Below are 24,748 nucleotides of genomic sequence, written 5' to 3'. Positions count from 1 at the left end.
ATAATGTACACTACAGTTAGACTACTTTTTTTAATTGTTATATTGTATTTATATATACTCTATTTGTGTATTTCATCACTGACTGCTAACTTGCCTTTGATAATGTTTGAACTTTATTAGGCTAGTATAGTTTTTGCTGTGGTATCAATGTTCTTAAAATGTGCTTTAAGTTATGAATGGAAAGCAGTTACATTTGCCACCCCCGCTCCCAAAAAACATTTTTTATTGCTGATCAGAAAAATTATCCGACCATTGACTCAAAAACTGTAAAATGATCCGAACCGTGAGTTTTGTAATCATTTGAACCTCTAATGTCTATTAATGGGTAACGCTACAGTAACGTCTTTAGCTTGTGAGCTTGACATCTTTTCCATCTAAACTAGTTATATCTCAAGTGCAGATGGATGTGGTCACCCAGAGGTTTTTTTTTTTTGTTTTTAATGGCTAGCTAGTGGGCCAGAGGGTCAAGCAATTTCCAGAAACAGTCGCAACAAATAAAATTAGTAATAATCCTGAATAAAAGTCACAAACATTACACTTGTAAATAAACATTTAATAATAATATTAATTTACATATAAACGGGCCATCTATTAACTAAAAGTGCATTGTCTGAGTTTCTAATGTTGACCGCTGTTAAATTAGCTGTGGGGAGCGTAACTCCGTAAACTATTATCAAGACTCCAGTTACAAGCCATACTCCGATTGTAACACTACATGTTGTGATATTCATGTTTTTGCAAATATGCTTATTGTTCTGTTGACAAATACTGCTGCTGCTCAGACTGAGGAGGTTACTCCTATTAAAGACTAGTAGCCTCAGTCACGGTGAGTGTGTGCGTATGTGCAACACTGACTCTTGGTCACGATTCCATTTGAACAAGTTCAGAATGGTGACATTTCATTAGGATTTTAGCCTGAAGGAATTACTCACCCAAAAACCCAAAATGAAAATACTGTCATCATTTACATCAAACCCATATTATATTTTCTTCTATGAAACACAAAATAATTTAAGCTGCTGTTATCCAGCGCAAAGGGCAAGTTTGAATATGCAAAGCACAAATGAGATTTATGTGCTCAAAGCTTTTGTAAGGGATATTTATATGGGCTTCTATTTATGGTACTTTAGAGATTTTTTTTTTTTTTTTATCTTGACAGCACATGTGCTTTCATTATATGTAAAAGACCAGCATCAACCTCCATGTTTCCACAGGAGAAAGAAAATCATAGTTTTGAAATTGCATAAGGATAAGTAAATGAGGTCGGTTTTGGGTGATTGATGACTTTTAAGCTTTTTAATATGGAGTTATAACAATGGCATTCTAGGAAGAGTGGTATTAGATTTAATGTGGTTTGTAGTGATTTGCAGTGAATTTTTAAAGACTTGCATGTGCGTGTGTGTTGTGGTGCAAAATAACTATAATTTTGGTAACATTTTACAATAAGGTTTCATTTGCTTGACATTTGTTGTCTACATATAGTTGATACTACTAACTAACAATGATTAATACTTCTAAAGCATTTTTAAAGGGATAGTTCACTTTGAAAGTAATTTTTGATATGTTTTAGCTTACCTCAAGGGCATCCAATAGGTGTCTTTGTTTCCACAGCATTTTCAATTTTGACATTTTTTGGTCAAACTGTTGTTGTCTGTCAGTCATATAATGAAGGTATATGGGGATCTCCTAAAAGCATGGACAGAGAAGTCAAATAATTAAACAGGATTTAAAGACTCGTAAATGTAAGTACACACTGATGGCTTAAGACACGAAACGAGCGGTTTGTGTGAGAAAACGAACAGTATTTATATAGTTTTTACCTCTTGTTAACAGCCGCCGAACTGATCTGAATCAGATGTTCAACTGAACCGAACTGAACCGTCTCAAAAGTTACGCCGGAAGTGATCTCTCGCGCGTCTACGTCACGCATTGTTTACACGGAGATTTCGGGAAGTTTTACCTTTCACTAACCAGATTGGACCCCCTAAAACTGCATTATATGACTGACAGACAAGAACGGTTTGACCAAAAAATGTCAAAATTGAAAATACTGTGGAAACAAAGACACCTACATCTTGGATGCCCTTGAGGTAAGCTAAAACATATCAAAAATTAATTTCAAAGTGAACTATCCCTTTAATCTTAATGTAAAGATTGTTATTTCATGCACTGGTCAATTTTGAGATTTTGGCCTATTTGGTCTTTCATAACATGTTGGGTTTTTTTTTTAGAATAGTTGAAAGAAAACATCCAGAATACACATTTAAGAGTTTATTTTAATACCCTTAATCTATTTGGGTCTGTATTTATTTAGATTACAATAAATATCTTTAAAGGCAGGGAGTTAAAAATATCCAGTTGACCGCAGTTTCTGATTTATAGAGTGATTTTAAAAAGAGCTATCCAAAGTCCCCTCTGCAAAAACGTTCAACTCATATGTCAACAAAATGAAACAAGAATGTTGAACTGGGCTTTATCCAATGTTTCGATTTATGTTCTGGAAATGCAGGCAAATTAGTGCATATTAGATAATCCCTCAATTGTGTATTTAAATGCAGCATTTTAGAAAACTGTGATTAATCACCTGGTAAAGTATGGTGATGTCTACTAGTAAAACTTGTATATTTACCTGTGTCTTACCTTGATTTCAACATTCACTAATACATTATTAAAAATAAAGTGTATACTGGTATTTTTAATAGGCCTGAGCAAACATGAACAAATATTGATGCATACTGTAGCAAATGTATATAGTGGTGCAGGTATGATGTCACTTTATAGCAGTTGGCATCACACTGGTTGGTTCCCTTTTGGATTATTAATCGCAAAAAACAAGCTCTATAATCAACAAAAGTTTATGATACTTGCATGTTTTGTCCAATATTTTCATAGATGAACACAACTTTTAAAGCCTAAATGCAGTCGCCAGAAGTTAAAAGCAAACTACAACACAGTCGCTCGACTTCAACGTCACCATCACTAACTCTTTCAGTTTTTATCTAAAAACATTTTAGAATAGTTTTTAAAAGCACAATTATAATCACAATGAGTCGGTAAAAGCGGACTGAGTTTACCTGTTCACCGTGATGTTGTTTAATCTCCCCGATAGCCTCTGTAGTCGCATTTAGCCACTTGTTAGCAAACGCCTTTTTCAAGACACATAACAGCTTAAAAAAATCATGAGTTGGGTAATACTGATGTATTTTATGTTGTAGAATAAAATGTAAAAGTGTCTTGTCTTCACCACAGACCTTATTTCAGCCATTTAACCAAAACCCCATTTCAAAAAACCCGTTGACTGAGACGATGGAACTGGACGTGCTAAAATGCTAACTCGCTTCTGCGTTCTGGCCTACAAAATGATATCATACCTGCAACACTCTATTGTTCATTGTCAGTTAAAGGGTTACTCCCTAGTTCAGTCAATAGGGCCCATTTGGACGATTCATTAAGATCTTATTAAGCGAAACGATCAGTCTGTGCAAGAAACTAAACATTATTTACAACATTATTACCTGTAATCCACAACCTTTTGTTTTGCCTGTCTTTTTTACTCAAAGTGTTTGACTTTGACTTTGTTTGACTTTGACTTAGCCATTGACTTGCATTTATATGAATCATATAAATCATCTTTACTGTACTGAAGAAATAGACCTTATTCAGAGCAGCGCCATGACAGGTATGAAAGTGAGGCTGTGAGGGATAGACTTGTGTTTCCAATGGTATCCGCTGTAAAAAGCTGAATAAAGCTCCTAGATTACTTACAATTTTCCACAATTTACATTGTCGGGAGTTTTTTTTATCAACTGACATTTCTTAGAAAGATATTTTTCCAGTGTTTTCATGTTCCAGTGTTTCATGAGTTTCATAACAGTACAGCCCATTGAAGAGATGCATGTCTATCCCTCACAGCCTCGCTTTCATTCTCATTAAAAATCAAAGATGGCGCTGCCGTGAATAAGGCGTATAAAAGCCCCCTACATCTTGGGTGAGCAAATCAACAGCAAATCTTCATTTTTGGGTGAACTATCCCTTCAATGGGACCTCCCTATTGTAAAATGTTACCATCATTTCAAGGACAACATCTTGGAACGGTACTTGCTGGAATGACCTTGTGAAGTAATCCCAGAGGATGATATTTGGTTGGGTTTCAAACATTTATTTTTAGACCAAAAAAAAAAACAGTTCCAAGGCACTTCTTCCTGACAATGACTAAAATTATTTTAGTCATTTATAGCCGTGATGTGAATAAAGGCTGAACTTTTTGGGACTGGAAGAAGTGCCTTGGATCTTTTTTCTAAATGTAACTTGTTTTCCAGTCAAAATATATATACATCCTTGCAATTTTGGGCATAACTGCATTGTTTTATGTGTGTGTTGCTAAAACAGGGCACAGGAGGTGACCAGGAAGCAGATCGACCAATGGGCGACAGGACAGGCTTTTCTGAAAACCATCATCATCATCACCATCATCATCACTACCAAAATCAGAAGCAAGAAAGTTTGGAAGAAGACAACACTACGGACAGAAATGCTAAAGACCAACAACAGTTACAGAGTGAATGGAGAAGTAGTCACAAACATCACAATTCCTCAACCACGCGGACTGAACACCACAGTCATCCTCATCATCATCACCGCCATCACAATCGGACCATGCGGACCTTTTCCAAACAAGAGACGTTAGAGTCCACGTATCCCGAGCCTCTTGCTGGACAAACACAGACTCACAGAGGCGCGGAGGAACTGGACCCGTCGAGTCAGCCAAACCATCATCACCATCACCATCATCGCGGGGACAAAGAGAAGGAATACGACCACAACGAGAGGAACTGCAGACAAAGAGGAAAGCTGAGATCGCAACGAGGACATCACCATGAGAGGGACAGGAAGCGAGGCGAGGGGGAATGGGCGAGAGAGCATTACATAGAGCAGTGATACAAACACACACTCTTCCGTGGCCTTTGATTGGCCTCACGTCAATGTTATGTGTTTTTAGAGGGCAGTGTAATGTTATGACACGTGTGGACGAGTTAAAAACAGTTCTATAATATTTTAATATGGCATTAATGATGAAATTGTGTCTTTCTTTAAAGGTAGCCTATTTATTATTTTTTTATTTGCATTCCTGGTCTTATTGAATGAATCATGGGTGCATGTTATTCCAAAAAGAAGAAACATCTGTGTGACATTTTCTGAAATTAAGAAAATTCCAGCGAAAGTGACAAAAATTTAGAAATCTGTTTGTTTGTTTGTATCTGATATATTTCCAAAAATTCTAGTTTGATAATTCAATTACTAGTAATTATTTGAATTATTATTTCACTGTTGTTCTTGATTATTCTGTTCTCCCAGAAAGATGTCACATTACAGAAGTAAAATGTGTCGTGAATGCCACATCGTGTTGAATTCTCAACTGCATCTTCACTGCTGTTTTTGGTTAGTTCTACAACAATATAGTTTATTTATTATACGTTGTGTGGATGTCATTTAGAATTGTTATTTAATGGTAATTACTTGTGTGTTAAAGGTGTGTATTGCCTTGCATATAGGACATTACAAAAAATGACATGATAGACATTTCGGATTGCTTAAACTTTTGTCCTGGCGAACTGACCAGGAGTTAATGAAATGCCATAGTTAAATTAAAAGATGATGATTTTTAGCTGTATTGTCTTTGAATTGCTAGAGATTTGAAAGCTGCTCATAGAGAGTATTTCAGGATTTTGGAGCGTTTATTTGAGCTGTAACGTTGCCTTTTAGCAGTGAGACTTTTGTTTTTATAGTTTTGCAGATGGATGTTTCCGGTTTTGGATCACTGAGGCCGCGTTTACACAAAGCCGGGTATTTAGCAAAACGAATATTTTCCCCCTCTCCGTTTTCAAAAAGTAACATTGTTTACACACCCGCATAAATACGCCGTCAGCGCCATCATAACTATGCCAAACCTATTGGCGGCAGTGTAGGGGTTAAGAATAAAGCCATGCAAGCCAATCAGAATCCTCAGAATCAACAAGAGAGAACCTAAAACGCCGTTTCTCCCAGTTCACACGACAACACATAACCAGCGCTTTCAGAAATCTCCACTTTGGCCAGAGTTTTTAGAAATAATCGTTTTCTGTGATAAAAACGGCGTTTTCGTGTAAACGAGAGGGCAAAAATGCAGATAAATATCTTCGTTTTCCCATCGTGTAAACGGGGCCTGAATTTGTCAGGACGGGGACAAAAAAAAAAACGGTTAATTCAAAGATAATCTTTCGAAGACTTAGGCCCTGTTTACACGAGAACGCTCACAGGTGAAAACGTAAAAATATTTTATCGGATATGCCTTTCGTTTACATGGCGATGGCGTTTTTGGGGCTTAAAAACGCAAAAAAGTGAAACCACCCTCCAGAGTGGAAATCTTAAAAACGCTCCGACGCCGCATTCCCATCTAAGGCCGCGTTTACACGAAAGGAAAACGCAGATATTTCCCTGTGGATTGGCCTCTCGTTAACACGAAAACCCCGTTTTTATCACAGAAAACGATTATTTCTAAAAACGGCCAAAGTGGAGATTTCTGAAAGCGCCGGTTATGTGTTGTCGTGTGAACTGGGAGAAACGGCGTTTTAGGTTCTCTCGTCGATTCTGAGGATCCTGATTGGCTTGCATGGCTTTATCCTTAACCCCTACACTGCCGCCAATAGGTTTGGCATAGTTTTGATGGCGCTGTGAACGATTTTATTTTTGAAATCGGAGAGGGGGAAAATATTCGTTTTGCTAAATACCCGGCTTTGTGTAAACGTGGCCTAAAGGTAAAAACCGGTAAAAACGCAAAAGTCTCCTTGACAGTGAAGGTTGTACGCAAGCGCGCGGACTTGGTGTTGATGTGTGGCAGTGCTCCACATTGCCGCCTGGAGTGCATACTACATTGAATTTCACACACTTTTGCGTCACCATATGCACGTGGATTTCCCACCCAAAACGCTCGTCTAAACGCAGAATAAAAAGTGATAACGCAATGCCACTTTTGCGTTTTCTCTTCAGAATCGTTTCCGTGTAAACATAGCCTTATTCAAACAAGTCAAATCATGAAAAATTTATGAATTTCCAATAAAACCGTCAAATATAATATGCAAACATAAAAAATCTGCAATCTCGATACTTCTGGCCATCATTTGAAAACTGGTGAAAATTATCAGACAATTTGAATTACACTGCTATTTGTCACTCAGAATTTCAAAATTACACATACAATTGTTTTATTGTCGATTAAATATATTTGATTTATTATGTATTATATTGATATAACATTTAGGCCTGGTTTCGGAGACAGGGCTTAGATTAAGCCTTAGTTAAATTAGGACATTTAAGTAGCTTTTATAAACGTGCCTTAGAAAAAAAAACATTACTGGTGACAAAACAGCTGACATATTTTAAGATAAGTCAGTGCAAGTTGCTTTCAGTTAAAACACCTCACACATACATTTGAGTCTGGGACTAGCTTAAGCCTTGTCTGTGAAACCGGGGGAAAGTGTTTGCATTTCCCATTCGTTTTGAAGCAATAATACAGAATCTGTAGTCTGTTGAGTGGGTAAACCGAGTAAAGAGCTGATAATATTATACACACACAAACCTAATAATTACACAGGGTAGTTGTTGATTCTATGTGATTCTATGCAGTTGTGCTCATAAGTTTGTGGAAGATGCAAGATGTTTATCATTTAAAAAAAATAAATAAATAAGGATCATAAAAAGTTTTTGTATTATTATTGTATTAATATTTATTGCACAAATGATCCTGTTCAAAAGTCCTCTACCTCCCCCTATGATCTTATTATGCTCTGTAACGTCTTTCATGTTCAATCGCTGTTTGTATGTAATGTGATAGTTGATCCAGTTTTTTACTCTGGACGATCATTACTATTACGAAGAAAAATAATAATTAGATGGTCAAGGCAACACTCTGCAATAATAATAGTGTTTCTTTCAGAAATATGTAAATATATATATATCTTTTGAAGAGCAGTAAAATGTTTAAATATTTCCTAAAAGAAAAAGTAAATAATTTGCACAGACCATCGTATTGAAAAGATTGCATCCCCTTGTGTTGTCTTTTTGAGAATCGATAAATGTTTTTAACCTTTGTAATGTTATTTGTGTCCCTCAAATAAGTGATTCAGGCACATGGAAAAACCGCAGCAGAAAAATGTACGTTTTTTTTTTTGTCCATACAATAAAAGTCCAAGGAACCAACTAATTTATATCTTTGTTGTCTGTTCAATTTCTAAGCAGATTCTCTGTGACTAAATTATTTTCTATATTTATAAACTGTGTAAACGTAAATAAAATGTGTAAACTATTCCTTTAAATGCGTTTTATTTTATATATATATATATATATATATATATATATATATATATATATATATATGCGTAAGTATATTTGACAAACAATTAGGGACCAAGAACTAAATTTGCGATGGCACCAATTACTGTATACTTTGAACCATTTCCTACACTCGATCGCTTTATATGATTTGCAGATTCAATTTAGGCTTTTATTCACATATTAACATTGTTATAAACAGAAAATAAACAGAAGCACGTCAAGCAAACATGCTTGAGCTTCTGTTTACCACAACTGATGTGTGAGTTGATGAATGTTTATATGTGAATAAAAGCCTAAATTAATTCATTCAAATATCTTCGCCTGACGTTTCGAAGATAAAGTCTTACGGGTTTGGAATGGCATGAGGGTGAGTAAATGATGACAGAAGTTTTTTTTTTTTTTTTTTAACTTACTTTTTTTTAATAGTATTTTTAATTTATTTACTTGTATGTGACTTCTAGGTATTATATGACATGACACATATGGCTAATGGGCCAAGTTCACAAAAATCATTTATGTTTGGAGATGGTCTGTATTTAAACAAATAGTTCAAGTCATTCTTCAGTCTTATAAATAAACAAATTTATTGTAATTTAATACACTGTGCCACAGTCTACAGTACAAATATTTACTAATATGCGTGTACAACATTGCATTAAAAAAAGATGAAAACAATAATTGGAAACAAAACAATAAAGAAATGATAAATGGTGTGTATATTAAGAATTAAAACCCTGCCAGTTGTTCTATATTAAGGTTGTGTGCACTTCTTACCATTTTTTATAAACTTGGCAATAAAAAAGCCAATAGTATCAGTGTTGGCGTTTTGTAGAAAGCTCTCAGGGGACTGTGAGAAACGAGCTCCTCTCCATGCTAATTCTGGCCGAAATCTCTGTAGTAGCCGTCGTTGGTCACATGACAGACCAGCTCCTTGCATCCCCTCAGATCCTAAATGAGGCACCTGGAAGAGATGACAAACACAAGGTTTCACTCACTGTTACAGCTTTCCATTAAGCCGCTGGTATTGGTAACAGGATTTTATAAAAAAAAAAATAGCTTTTTCCAGGTGGATAGAGCTAATGCAGGAGAAAGATTTCAAAAGAGACGCTGAAGTCCTGCTTTCTTCTCGACAGGCAAGGAAGTGTTACAGTCTTAATTACAAGCTTTTTTTCAATTGTTTGGTTGAGTACTTTATTTTATAGACAGATGAACATTTATAGTTAAAAGTTAATAATGATATCTTCAAGGGCTGTGCTCAGAATATCGAAACATCGTCATGAACTCCTGGCGATGCGCGTATCGATATAGCAGCTGCCGTATCGATACCGTTGTGCTTTTAACATCGTTCACATAAAGTTTACCATTTGCGCGTCTTTAAGTCTTACCAGTTCACATTCAAACGATTCTATTCAGTACTTGCACGCTGGTTTTCTCTGCGTGCATATAGGGCTGTAACTCCACCTCACATTGAGCTCGCGAGATTATATTGCTTTAACAGACTAAAACATGCAAAATGATGTCAAAAATTTCGGTCTTGGTAAGTATCCTCTAACCCTCTGGGGTTGTTCGGCCCAAATGGACCCGAAGAATTTAAATAATTTTTTTTTTTTAATCACAGCTTCCTCGGAATGGTCCGAAATTTGGTGACTTTGTTGGTATTTGCTATTTGAACACCCAAAAAAATTGGGGACAGGATGTGAATAGTCTAAGTGGTTGTAAAAAAAATAGTCACACTTGGGATGTTCGGGTCCAAATGGACACGCATGGAAAATGAATGGGAAATTGGCAAAAATGTGAAAATACTGAGTTTTTTTGTGCATACGATCTACAAATCAGCCACGATCTTGAAAAAAAGCACACAACAGTGAAGGGGTGAATCTATAAAACATCAAGAGTGCAAAACAGACACACACACACAGACAAACACACCAAAAAATTCAGATTATACATGTGTTTTGCATTTTTAAAATGCTCAGTTTGTCCACCAGATAGCATCCATCTCATTTCAAAAATTGCTTTTATGAGGCCTAGGCTTGACTCTAAAATAAAATACAGCTTTAAACATTTTTTTTTTTTATATATATATATATTTTTTTTATATTTTTTCTATTATGTTCAACATTTTCTCAAAACACCAAAAAAAGAAAAGGAAAAATATTATAAAAAAAAAAACGATTAAATAAAAAAAAAATCATGATTTTTTTTTTAAATATCAATCCCTCCCTTTGGGTCCATTTGGACCCGAACACCCCGAGTGTGACTCTGAAACGACCAACCCCAGAGGGCTAAACACAGTTGGTTATGGTTATAAGCATAAAAGTTTTTAACAGAAAAGTATATTCGCGGTTGTATGATGAATTTAAGCAAGATATTCTGCTGTCACTCACCCTGAGCATGTCAATCAATTGTTGTTTCTGCATAAAAATCTGAAAATGTAATCATTTAAAATGATTTCAACATTGAAGAAATTACTTTGTTTGGTGCACATTTCAACAATTAGACCAAATTGTCAAACACTAGGTGTTTAAAAGAGTTTGAGAAAACTAAGTTAAGTTGTTACCGCTTTTGCTTTTTTTGGAATGTTTTAAGTTCTTTTTTTGTCATTGAGCAGATTGAGGCAGACTTTAAAAGTAGAAGAAAAGCCATTCTAAGCATATTTTTTTTAACCCACTGTTTTTTTATGACAAAAACGAAATTGTTTTTCAGTTATCACAACTGTTTTGACACTGTTACTTAACTCAGCTCAAAATACATTTAAATTCCATATTGATCCATATCGTGATACGCATCGTGGCTTTAGTATCGTGATGCGTATCGCTAGATGGGAGAAATTCCTACATATAGTCCCTTTAATGTTCTTTGCCTTGTTTAAAGATCCAGTAATGACACTTCATTGTTTCCCTTCGTTTTTGTTCAGTTGTAGCTAGACTTAAAAGTATTCACTACTCAATTTGTTTTGACAGGAAGGGTTATACCAAAAATGTTTGTAGTTTTAGCAATGTATTTCATTCTTACCTGTGGTTCTAGTGTTAAACAGGGGAATGTCTTGAGAACCCAGGCAACCTGCTCTTCATTCTCCGCAAGTGTCACAGTACAGGTGCTGTACACCAAAACACCTCCCTGTTTTAACAAACGTACAGCCTGCAACACAAATGTCAACCAACAAGAGATACAGTCTATAAGCTATAAAAGACTTGCACTGTAACATGTAGTTCACAGCACCACCTTCTGTTCACATGACACTGAATAAAAGTTCAATAAAATTAGACAGATGGCTCCAAACAGTGATTATACTTCCCTAAAACTATTATAAATAAATAAAACGTAAATAAAGCTGATATAAAATATAAATATTAGATGTAAACCATAAACAAACTAAAATGATAATTAGAAATGTTGCCTTGGCAACAAGCTGTAATAAAAGGTTGAAGTACTAAAATTAATAAAAAATAAAATACAAATAATTCCCAGCTAAATAAAAAACAAAGGCACAAAAAAATACCAAAATAAACTTGAAAAATTACATTAAAATACTCGGTCATTTTTGGTCATGCAGATAAGAGATCAAGACATTCCAAAAACATTGTGTGTCTCAGTTTTCGTGAACTTGCTTGTGGAGCGCGTGACAAAAATAAGCGTACACTACTTGTCACATAGCATTTTAAACTTAATAAAGCATGTTATAAGCAGCATGGAAACCACGGTGGGAAGACAACATGTTCTGGATGAGTTGGATCAGTAGATGAGTGTTACCGTAGTGAGGAGTTTTCTCTGTAGAGGCTGGTAGGAGCAGACTTCTTTCAGACTCCAGCTGTACGTCATGTTGGGCCTTTGACCCAGTCCACTGCAGGGAGCGTCTAACAATATCCGGTCAAAACTCTCCTCAGGATATGGGGGACCATCAACAAATATACACAAAGTTGCAATTAGTATGTCTACAAAAAGTTTTTTTTTTATTTTTTATTATGTTCAGCTGAAAATCTGATCTAAACTGTTTAAAGCTTTTAATAAATAATACACTTGATGGTCAAAAGTTTGCCATAATTAAGATTTTTTAAATGTTTTCAAAAGAATCCTCTTATGCTTACCAAGGCTGCTTTAATTTGTGCATAAATATAATAATCAGAAATTTTTATTGATCACTAAATCAGCATATTAGAATGATTTCTGAAGGATCATGTGACACTGAAAACTGGAGTAATGATGCTTTGCATCGCAGGGATAAATTACATTTTAAAATATATTCAAATAGAAAACAGTTATATTGAATTGTAATAATATTCACAATGTTACGGTTTTTACTGTATTTTTGGTCAAATAAATGCAGCCCTGGTGAGGATAAAAGCATCTTTCAAAAACATTTAAAAATTTTAATTATTCAAAACCTTTGACTGCTAGTGCATATAATTGTCATTATATATATATATATATATTGTAATTATTAATCACTGTGAAAGATAGATTAAAAACAAAGTAGTAATAATAATAGGAAATAAGAGGAACCTGACATGTTTATAAAGTGTTTACTCAAATAACAAGCATGAATAACATGTAAACGGCCCATAATGCAACTGCGTGTCGCAATAATTCACCACGTGTGAAAAAGTTCTAGTAGTTATATATTACAATATTAACCTGTAAACTGTCACCCCCCCCCCCCCTTTTTTTGAATAGACATGGAAATGCACATTTCGCACTTAAATGGTTGTAATTCAAGAATGCTTTGGAATATAGACGTAAAATTCTATACGTCTTGTTTTAATGAAGACATTTGGCGGATTTTTGTCAAAGTGAAATAAATTAAGAAAGTAAAACAGAAAAAAAAAGTTATAGAAGTTTGAGTTTGTGGAAATGTACAATGTAAAAAAAAATAATTATTCATATTTTATATAAAATATATATTTTCAAAACCTGGGCTACTCTAAAACTGCAGAAAAATCAAAGCCAAAAATCTGAACAAGTTGTGTATAAAATTTTAGGTTGATATCTCAAAAAATGAGCTTTCTGTGAGATTTTGTTTGGGCGCAGTACCAAACTTTTTCACTAGGGCACAACCAGACTCCATTACTGCACATTTAAGGGCGCCTCCATTTCCATATGTTTTGAGTGATCTGAACCATCATTCACACAATTTTCATACAATTTATGAAGTAGACATCCTATTCAGAAGTAGTATGGGAAGTTTAGCAGATTTTGATATGAATTCAACCTCTAAGAAACACGCATGTGCGTTATAGCTTCCTGCCACGTCACAAATGGTGAATTTATAATTTTTTTCTTAATATTTAAAACATTTTCAGACCTTTTTTTTCTTGGCAAAAAGTCTCTTGGCATGAAAACAAACTGAGGTTTCTACCTTTTTTTCATGATTTTTCATGTTCATTGCTATTTCAAAATAAAGGTCTGAACACGCTTTATGAGTATTAAAATATTCTTGTTGTAAATTGATAAATTACGGCTCCTGTGCAATTTATTTTGAAAATCAAATATGGAAACTAGAGATTGTAAGCTTTCAAATGATATATAGTTTGTCAATATTACTTAAGGTCTTTTCTAAGATATTATTGATTTAAAAATATAATGGCAAGCATCCCACCTGTGGGACGTGACAGATAAGGAGTTAACAGAAATAAAGAAATTAACTCATTAATATATATAATTGAGTGATTATTATGTTTTGTGACACTGTTTTTAAAATATAGAGGCTTACCTGCGCTGTATTCCTGAGCAGGGTCGGCGCTCACTGCATGAATGCTGTTACAGCAATATGCTTTAATACAGTCCAACTTCAGCATCTTTGCATTCTGAATAATCTTTTCCATTTTGGATCGGATTTTGTCCAAAGCCACAACAGTACCCTGTAGAGACAGCAAATATAAATGAGTTTGTGGTAACAATTTACAATAGGATCCTATTTGTTAACATAAGCTAATGCATTAGCTAACAATGAGCAATGCACAATATCTTTTTTGTAAAGCATTTATCACTTTTTGTTAACTTTAGTTAGTAAAAATCTAATTGTTCATTTTCTTGTTCATATTAGTTCACATTGTATGAACAAATGCTAACAAATACAACCTTGGTTTTTGAAAATGATTATGCCACTGACTAAGACAATAAACTGTTAGTTCATGACTAGGACACTTATCACAAATTGACCTCACAGAATTGCTAAAAAACACTTGCCTGGTTTCCCATAAGAGAGGCAATGTGTGTCGTCTTTCCTCCAGGAGCAGCACACATGTCAAGGATTCGCTCTCCCGGACGGGGTCCTAAAACATGACCCACGACCACTGACGGCAGATTCTGTATAAAAAATACAAACACATCAATTCACAAAGATGCCTCGATTTGTATATATACATGGCTGGAAGGTGTGATTTAAAACACACAAATAGATCAGAGATCGCTCTGCGCACACACAGAAACATTCAGGAGCACAGAACTTTTATTAATAAAAGAGTTTCACTAGTCAATCGTTACATTACATTTCTCAGTAACAAAGGGTTTTGGAAATTGCAGCTTCACTATTAGTAGAAAGCTACTGCAAAGACGCAAGTAATTCACACACACGGATCTCTCAATAATTCATTCTAATAAATGCTATATTTTCACTACATCTCTTTGTCAGCAGGCAGAGTGCTAGATCTAATGAGCTGTAACTGACAAAAATAACTATCATTTTTACACACTGTGCTGCAAACATGAATAACAGCTTTAACTGGGCAAATGACCATGATATAAGCAGATAATCCACAGCTAGCTGTGCATAACATGATCTGAATGCATTTTGTTTCTATTAAAATCATTTAATGCACAATTATATATATATATATATATATATATATATATATACACACACACACACACACAATTTATATTTTCACACAATATATGAACAAAAGTATTGGGACACCTGACCATTACACCAACAGGGACTTTAATGATTAAATTAAATTCTAAATACATAGATGTACAGCTGTACAGCTGTCCCCCCTTTGCAGCTTCTGTATAACAGCTTCCAATCTTCTAGGATGGCCATCCACAAGATTTTGGAGTGTTTCTGTGGGAATTTTTTGTAGCGCATTTGTGAGTTCAGGCACTGATGTTGGACAAGTAGTTCAGGCTCACAATCTCCATTCCAGTTCATCCCAAAGGTGTTCGATGGGGTTGAGGTCATTGCTCTGTGCAGGGCAGTCAAGTTCTTCTTTATACAGGTGAAACGCGTGCAAAAGTTCATTTATTTCAGTAATTCAACTTAAAAGGTGAAACTAATACATTAGACTCATTACATGCAAAGTGAGATATTTCAAGCCTTTATTTGTTATAAATTTGATGAGTATGGCTTACAGCTTATGAAAATCCCAAATTCAAAATTAGAATATTGTGAAAAGGTTTTCTTAGCTGTAAGCCATAATCATCAAAATTATAACAAATAAAAGCTTGAAATATCTCACTTTGCATGTAATGAGTCGATAATATATATTAGTTTAATAATATATTAGTTTCACATATTAAGTTGAATTGCTGAAATAAATTAACTTTTGCACAATATTCTAATAATTCTTCTAGTTTCACCTGTACAGTAGATCTTGCTTTATAGTCTTGCTGGGATAGAAAAGGCCTTTCCCAAACTGTTCCCTCAAAGTTGGAAGGCATTCCATAGCATTAACCAAAATGTCTTGGTATGCTGAAGTATGCTAGAACCCTACACTGGAAGTAAGGCAGTTGCATGCAGGTGCTCGGCCATGAAAACCCATTCCATGAAGCTCCCGCCGCAGTTTTTGTGCTGATATTACTCATACCTGTGGAAGTTTGGAACTTTTCAGCTATGGAATCAGCAGAGCATTGGTGTCTTTTACACACCATAGTCCTCAGCACCCATTGCTGCTGTTCCTAAATACTTCCACTTTCCAATTATACCAATTATTCCAATTATTAGAGTACAATTTAAGAGGAAGGGGAAATGTTTAGAATAATAGATTTAGAACTACAAGGAAAAGATTATGTTTATCAATTCGTGGAGTTAAATATGGAATAAACCAAATGATAAACTAAAGCAGTGCTCAAACATATTCCTATTTAAAAAAATGTACAAAGAAATTATTTTCAAGAGGTATCAAGAAGTACTGTAGTGAAAGTATTGTTTGTTTGCTCTGTCATTTTTAGTTGTACTTTTTATTTTTTATTTTATTTATTTTTTTATGTTTTGCTGCTTGTATAAATCTGTATGGATGTATAGAACAACACGATAATAATAATATAAAATTGTAAATGTAAGACTGTAAGAATTTAAAGGGGTAGGAGTATATAAGTTTTACTTCTTCCTACTCCTTTTCGCACATATAATAGAAGTACGTCAACAGCAAAGAATTATACATATATATTTTTGTGGCTCATTTGTTTAGATTTTTCCTAAGTTTTTCAAACATTGTTTTATTTTATATACTTTCTTTTTATGTTCGAAATAAAGATTTCAAATTCAAATTCAAATACCACTTACAGCTGACCATGGAATATCTAGCAGGGATGATATTTCACAAACTGACTTATTGCATCCTATCACAGTACCACAGTTGAATTCACTGAGCCCTTCAGAACGACCCATTTTTTTCTACAAATGTTTGTAAATGCAAGCCAGGTGCTTGATTTTATACACCTGGGGCAATGGGTCTGATTGAAAAATCTGTATTCAAAAATTAAGAGTTGTGTCCTTATACTTTTGTCCATATAGTGTATATATTATTTGTCTATATAGTGTGTGTGTGTATATATATATGTATATATATATACACTCACCGGCCACTTTATTAGGTACACCTGTCCAACTGCTCGTTAACACTTAATTTCTAAGCAGCCAATCACATGGCGGCAACTCAGTGCATTTAGGCATGTAGACATGGTCAAGACAATCTCCTGCAGTTCAAACCGAGCATCAGTATGGGGTAGAAAGGTGATTTGAGTGACTTTGAACGTGGCATGATTGTTGGTGCCAGAAGGGCTGGTCTGAGTATTTCAGAAACTGCTAATCTACTGGGATTTTCACGCACAACCATCTCTAGGGTTTACAGAGAATGGTCCGAAAAAGAAAAAACATCCAGTGAGCGGCAGTTCTGTGGGCGGAAATGCCTTGTTGATGCCAGAGGTCAGAGGAGAATGGCCAGACTGGTTCGAGCTGATAGAAGGGCAACAGTGACTCAAATAACCACCCGTTACAACCAAGGTGGGCAGAAGAGCATCTCTGAACGCACAGTACGTCGAACTTTGAGGCAGATGGGCTACAGCAGCAGAAGACCACACCGGGTGCCACTCCTTTTAGCTAAGAACAGGAAACTGAGGCTACAATTTGCACAAGCTCATCGAAATTGGACAATAGAAGATTGGAAAAACGTTGCCTGGTCTGATGAGTCTCGATTTCTGCTGCGACATTCGGATGGTAGGGTCAGGATTTGGTGTCTACAACATGAAAGCATGGATCCATCCTGCCTTGTATCAACGGTTCAGGCTGGTGGTGGTGGTGTCATGGTGTGGGGAATATTTTCTTGGCACTCTTTGGGCCCCTTGGTACCAATTGAGCATCGTTGCAACGCCACAGCCTACCTGAGTATTGTTGCTGACCATGTCCATCCCTTTATGACCACAATGTACCCAACTTCTGATGGCTACTTTCAGCAGGATAATGCGCCATGTCATAAAGCTGGAATCATCTCAGACTGGTTTCTTGAACATGACAATGAGTTCGCTGTACTCAAATGGCCTCCACAGTCACCAGATCTCAATCCAATAGAGCATCTTTGGGATGTGGTGGAACGGGAGATTCGCATCATGGATGTGCAGCCGACAAATCTGCGGCAACTGTGTGATGCCATCATGTCAATATGGACCAAACTCCCTGAGGAATGCTTCCAGCACCTTGTTGAATCTATGCCACGAAGAATTGAGGCAGTTCTGAAGGCAAAAGGGGGTCCAACCCGTTACTAGCATGGGGTACCTAATAAAGTGGCCGGTGAGTGTATATGAAGAGTTCAGATGCAAAAGCCTCTAAATGCCATTTGAAATTTTCTTCTAAAATGATCAATTGCCATTTAAGTGAAATTACTGAACTTAAATATACAAGCTTGATAAAAATGATCATTTTAGAAGAAATTTCAAATGGCACTTAGAGGCTTTTGCATCTGAACTCTTCATATATTATTTGTTAACAATGGTAATGGATGTAAGGAATGAGACACATGAAGAGTACCTGGAGAAAGACCTCATCTGTAAGAACACCATCAAAGGAAGGACTTTGATAGAGAGGCTCTGTCATTCTAATCGCAACACCCCTGAAGTGACAAACACACACACATCCACATGTTAAAGCAAACTAACTTTCAACAGGGTAAAAAGAGAACTTGACTCACTTGGTAGGTCCATCTGAGCAGAATAATTCTGAGCGATCCACCTCAGAAATTCCATTACCCAGAAATACCTTCTTGCCCTTGAACTCTTTGGCTCCACGTGTGCACTTCCCCTCAACATCAGAGAACACAGACACAATGTCACCCACTTTCATGTCTGAGAAACACACAAAAGCAGACAGATTGATGCAGCAAGAAAACACATTAAACATTCTATTCAATCAAAATTTAGGTGTTCCCAAACTGAAGAATCCTATGGTCCTCCAAAAAGCGGGAATAAACGGGCGGATCACACTAGATTATTAATTATTTATCAAAAGAAGCTAGTATTGATACTTAGGCCATGTTCACACAGCAGCAAAATACAGTTATAAGTCCAATATTTGAGTCCTTAAAATGGTTAATTAAAGCTATATTGGTCTGTGTGAATAGAAACGGACTGGACAACTAGTTCAAAAAATTCAAACAAATTCCAGTGCTATGTTGATAAAGTGGACAAAGCATAAAAAAAAAAAAATTAAAAAAAAATGCCCTCAGAATATTAAGCAAGCATAATTGCGTTCAAGCATGAACTTGCCAACTAAAATCTACACCAGATCTAAATATTTTTGAGCCACTTTAGAGGAGCAAGTCAGAAAACCTTGTCACTGTTCTGGAAGAGGAACGGCTCAAAATTGCTCTGGCCACTGTGCAGGACTACAAAAGGGGTCCTAGTACACCATACTAATAAATCGTTGTGGTCTAAATGGTTTCAGTTTCCAGCCCTTGAATAATACTCATTGTTAGTTCAAGTTAGTAAATGAATTAACTCATGTTAACAGAAGCAAACTTATTTATTGTAGTGTTACCAATAATACTAAGTACATTATAAAGATGCAAAGTGATTTGTGTATGTGCTGCTCACACTTTGGCGTGCTGAGGATGCCTGGCGTGAATACGTGAGCACCTCGAAGGACAGCATTGCCACACTGAGCGCCAACTATAACTTCAGAGGCCAGCAAATCCACATGCCTGCAAAACAAGGTTGACAGAAGCAGGCACATAAATGAAGAGACACTATAGTTAGTTAGGGGCTGTTCACACAGAATGTGTTTTTCCATTCCACCGACCTACTTTTCCATTGTTTTGCTACATGGACATGTTTGACTGTTTCTCTGGCATCTCGAAGTCTTTTGCCGTGTCTCACACATGAGAGAACATTCTAAAAACAGGGAGCTCAAGTTAAAATAAGTTCAAACGGGTCTCTAGACCTTGCATTTTTCGTTCAATTGACCTGGTTAACACGTTCTGTGTGAATAGCCCCTTAAGCTTCTGAGAGAAAAGATGTCATGTCAATGATCTGTTTACCATCATCTCAGACATTAAATACAACTTCTGTTTTAAAGGGTACATATCATGCTTTTAAATCATTCATTTTTACATATAAATCATATCGTTGTGGTCTATATAAAACGTAACTGCAATGCTTGGGTCTGAATTCCTCATTATTATAGCCCCTTTTCTACCCCTTTTCTGATGTGCCTCTTTGAGCGACCCGTTTCAATGCGTCATACCCCGCCCGCTCTCCAGGTTGATGAGTTCACGGTCAGTTCAACTCCCCACGTTCGGCCATTATAGTAGTTTGATTAGAGATATACGATTATATACGATACCTTCAACAAACATTTTTATTCACACGTTAATAAAATGTCAACAACAGAAGACTTGTCCATCAAGCCTTACATATTCGAGCCAGAGCGAGCGAGTTGATAAAGACGACGACGAACCTGCAGAACAACCTCTTCATGTATTGGTATGTGAGTTAACTGTTTTGTGTTATTAGTGAACGTCGACTATTTCTCTTGTTAAAACAAGCACACTGACAAGATAAATGACTACGGTCTAATCTTACCACCACAAACAATCTGTATTGATAATATGATACGTTTAGAAAAGCATCAGAAAACACAGCAGCTAATGATGAAACTCAAGAACAATAATACTGCAGACGTGTAACGTTACTTCAAAACAAAAACAAAGAAAGACAAAGCCGGTACTGCTAAACCATGACCACTATGTGTTTTGAGAAAGTAAAGTACTTTATTTTTATGAACGATATTTACAGCTTATCGAAATTCTCTGTTCGTCGTCTCCAAAGATAGAAGGAATTTACCCCTCATTCAGACGAAGTCAATCGGCAAACCCTTCTTTATACTGGCGGAGGTTGTTGAAGTGGGAATCCTTGAAGTGCTTCAGGTCACTAACGTACATCCAACAACCGAACATTTTGACTTGCCCTCTCGTAACTTCTGCATCATTGAGCTCGGACTACAAATACGGAGCGAGAAATAATAATGGACGATTGCTCGAAGTTTTGGACCGGTAGTCAATGTCCTTATTTGTCAGTTCCGCTGCAAATACGGTGACGTTGTAGTTCAAAAAACGTCATAGAAAACAGAAAAATCTGAACAGGTTGAAAAATATGACCAAAACAGAATATAAAGATATAAACGAAGCACCTGAAGAGAGTAATTTCATCTTTTCTGAACTTATAAACACTCCAAATATACAACAAAATGCATTTAAGGGCTAAAAAAGTGGATTTTGCATGATATGTCCCCAAACAATAAGAGTAAGACAGATAATACAAGCATTTTTTTAATATTCCACTACATTCTCAGCATACCTAGGGCCGTGGACTGGAAGCAGTAGAACATCTGGAAGCTGTGGGTGAGTGTAAACAGCTGGAGCTTGTTTCTGCTGCAAAGAGACAGGACATTGAGATCATTGAAAAAAGGTCCTGAAAATCATTCAGAATCAAATATATTTAAACGTACATTGCAATCAACACTTCACTTTAAACTCATGTTTAGAGTTACACGGATTGATTCACAGCACCATACAGTGACCCCAGAAGGTATTCATATGTAACTTTGTTACTTAAAGGAGTAGTTCACTTTTAAAAAAATGTAAAAAAAAAAAATCCGATTCAATTCGTTCATTTCGTTCGTTGAATGAACCAAATGACACGAAAAAAGATTCGTTCATTTTGATAAACGAGCTCGAACAGGAAAGTCACGAACGCGCATCACAGAACCCATTTTAGCTTAAAAAAATTAAACTTTGATATTTATTTATTAACTGAGCGATCATTTCGCTTGATAAGACCCTTATTCATCGTCTGGAATCGTTTAAAGCCCTTTGAACAGTTTGCACAGAAACTGTCTTTTGGACCTTGAACCGTTTGGTTCCCATTGAAGTGCATTATATGGAGAAAAATCCTGGAATGTTTTCATCAAAAACCTTAATTTCTTTTCGACTGAAGAAAGAAAGACATGGACATCTTGGATGACATGGGGGTGAGTAAATTATCAGCAAAAGTTTTTTTAAACGTGAACAACTCCTTTATTGTATTTACTTTTAACCAACCAAAGTGATTTTTAGATATTTAACTATTTGCATGTTCATGGTTGTCAGTTAATGGTCACTTGGCGTGCTGGTAAACAATTAAAATATTTGATCTTTATTAGCATGTTTTATTTTATTTGGTTGACTAATAATAAACAGATTCACTTATAGTACAGGGCTCTTTTTAGCTGTGATAGTATCTCACAATTCTGACTTTTTTCAAAATAGTGAGTTTATTCACAATATAACCACAATTTTATGAAAAAAAAGTAAGAATTGCAACGTTTTTTTTCATAATCGCGATTCGCGAGTTTATATCTTACTTAGACTGTTTTACTCAAAGTTGCAACTTTACATCTCACAATTTTGACTTTTTATCCTCTGAATTCTGAGTTTACATCTGTCAATTCTTTCTTTTTTTAACAAAAAAAAAAATAATTAATTACGGCTTTATATCTCACAATTCAGACATTTCTTCTCATAATTGTGAGTTTGTACCTAGAAATTCTTTTTTTGTCAGAATTGATTTAAAAAGACGCAAACACAAGCTTCCATTTTAAGACGAGATCTGTATGCAGTGTTGGGGAGTAACTAGTTACATGTACATAATTTAAATAAATGTAACTGTAATCAGTAACAGTTACTGAGAAAAAAATTAGTTACAAATGAAAATGTTAATGATAACAAAGGATGTTGCATCTGAATATTTTTCTGTAAAAAGCTAGGATATGTTAAATAATATTAATTTGTTGCTTTGCCTGTTTTTGATGTGCACAATCCCTTCAGCCATTTAAAGGCCATTAATAAAGTGATGCTGTTCTTATGTTTTTGATTGATTATCTTGTTTGAATTTCCAGCACCACATCTGCCAATTGCATCAATCCATGTCGCCACTGAAAGCTTCAGACTACAACCTGCCTGAGAATTGCCACCATGGCAAGGTATAAAAATGCGTTTCAGCACTGGAAATTGATCTCTAAACTATTACATTTCCAGTAACCTTCCCAACACTGTCTGTATGTGCACATACAAACACACACAGACCTGTTCTAAATGTTGCTCCAGTCTATGCTGAATCTCCTGTAGTGGATGCAGGTGTGTGCTAGCTCTCAGACAGGTGAACAAGGGTGGATGAGACAGACAGGACAGCAGAGCTTCAAACACCTCATCTTTATCAAGCTCAGACAGCCCCTAAAGCCAAACACACAAGAAAAGATATGAGAAAAGAAGTCACTGTCTTTTTAAATGGCATATTGTAGACTTTGCCCGTCATAAGGAAGAACATTTCGATAACACTTTATTCTAAGGTGACGTGCACATATTTACTATAGTAATAATAGTAAATTATGCATAATTGCAAGCAACTGACCATAAACCAAACCCTAACCCTACAGTAAGTACATGAATAATAGTTCATTTTATATTACTCTTTTGTGTAATTACATTGTAAGAACGTCATCATAAAAAAGTGTGACCAACATTTCCATATAACTAATTTGGGATGAACAACAACAATTTGCTTGATCTTAAAGGTCAATTAACATGATTTTGAGTTAAAGTGCCAACCTCTTTCCTTGGATAAACATTGCAAAGATGTTCTCGCACTTCTGACTTCATGGAAAGCTGAGGGAAAACTGACATCGTGTCTCATGTGGGGAAACATAAAAAGACATTAGTATTAGTTGTAAAACAACTATAAGTCAATCAGTCCAACAGTCTTCCACATTGCCATGCAATAAAAACTTACAGTACACGCGTTCCTGTGTTCTGCCGTAGATAGAAGGAAGCAAGGGTCTCGCGAGCAGTAAATAAAGACCACGTGCGAGCTATTTTTGCGGTATTTGAAAGAAACACATGACTCACCCAGTTGTGTATGTTTCTTAAATAAAATACGTTCATATGAATTTGAGCTCTTACCGGCTAATTTTAACCATAAGTAAGCAGAATGTTTTTGTTCTTCTTCTTCTTTTAATTTGAACGCATTCGTGCATTCACATAGCGCCATCTACTGTTTCATTTGCAAAACCACTAGGGGTGAATATCATTGAGATGATGATATCACTAGGCTTCCAATATTGAATCTTGATTGGATCGATCCAGTCATGTGAGTAACCAATTTATATGCCCGGGTACCCGTAGATACCAGCTCTCTTTCTTGCCTTATTATTCTACGATTTTGTCAGAATAAAAAATATTTGACACATTTATGCTATTTAATAATAGTTGTGAATTGTAACAGGTACGCCCACTATATATATATATATACACACACACCTTATGTTATAAATATAAAAAAGATAGACTTGATAGACTCTAGTCATAGATTTAAAATCCAAAAGTCGTTTAGACTTGGAGAAGCAATAAAACTTCAGAATAATGATTGCATCTAAGCACCATGCTTGTAAATGCATAATGAAAAACTAAAAAGATTGCATAAGCCAACTGATTTGCTTGTAATTTGCTGTGCTTCATAAAGTTAAGATACACTGTCTTCTAACTTTTTGGTCTGATTATTTTCTAATACTTTTCGCTTCAAACCAAAGTCATTTGAAAATGCTAAATGCAACTGCACATGAACACAGGCTAAACAG

At 35.6% G+C, this 24,748-nt stretch overlaps 2 protein-coding genes across 4 annotated transcripts in view; one reads left to right on the top strand and one right to left on the bottom strand.

Moving 5' to 3' along the window:
- The window catches only part of cacnb2a (calcium voltage-gated channel auxiliary subunit beta 2a), a 49,983-nt gene extending 41,748 nt beyond the window's left edge, over nt 1-8,235 (top strand). For all 3 annotated transcript variants that reach the window (XM_089123716.1, XM_089123698.1, XM_089123741.1), the window contains exon 13: nt 4,390-8,235. In XM_089123716.1, the coding sequence (XP_088979842.1) occupies nt 4,390-4,938 (549 nt within the window). In that variant the 3' untranslated portion in view covers nt 4,939-8,235. The remainder of the gene's footprint in view (nt 1-4,389) is intronic.
- nsun6 (NOP2/Sun RNA methyltransferase 6) lies at nt 1,557-24,149 on the bottom strand. The gene is made up of 13 exons (XM_089123769.1): nt 23,905-24,149; nt 23,724-23,803; nt 23,202-23,348; nt 21,436-21,509; nt 19,675-19,781; nt 18,774-18,927; nt 18,614-18,695; nt 14,557-14,676; nt 14,082-14,228; nt 12,124-12,273; nt 11,386-11,511; nt 9,145-9,331; nt 1,557-1,686 (listed from the first exon to the last, which is right to left on the bottom strand). The coding sequence occupies exons 2-13, from the start codon at nt 23,796-23,798 to the stop codon at nt 1,655-1,657; spliced, it is 1,401 nt and encodes a 466-aa protein (XP_088979895.1). The 5' UTR covers nt 23,799-23,803; nt 23,905-24,149; the 3' UTR covers nt 1,557-1,654.
- Between the last annotated feature and the right edge of the window lie 599 nt (nt 24,150-24,748).

The sequence above is a fragment of the Pimephales promelas genome, chromosome 1 (genome assembly GCF_988280905.1).
Source record: "Pimephales promelas chromosome 1, fPimPro1.hap1.1, whole genome shotgun sequence".
In the NCBI taxonomy this organism is placed as follows: domain Eukaryota; kingdom Metazoa; phylum Chordata; class Actinopteri; order Cypriniformes; family Leuciscidae; genus Pimephales; species Pimephales promelas.
The sequence above is the reverse complement of the archived record's forward strand: the minus strand, read 5'-3'. Positions and strand labels throughout refer to the sequence as shown.

Bases quoted from the DNA above. Each gene is read 5' to 3' on its own strand.
- nsun6 (XM_089123769.1), bottom strand. From the start codon at position 23,798: ATGTCAGTTTTCCCTCAGCTTTCCATGAAGTCAGAAGTGCGAGAACAT. The intron at 23,349-23,723 runs GTTGGCACTTTA...GTTTGGCTTTAG, and splicing joins ATGTTTATCCAAGGAAAGAG to GGGCTGTCTGAGCTTGATAA. The intron at 14,677-18,613 runs GTACTCTTCATG...TTTTTTATACAG, and splicing joins CAGATGAGGTCTTTCTCCAG to AATCTGCCGTCAGTGGTCGT.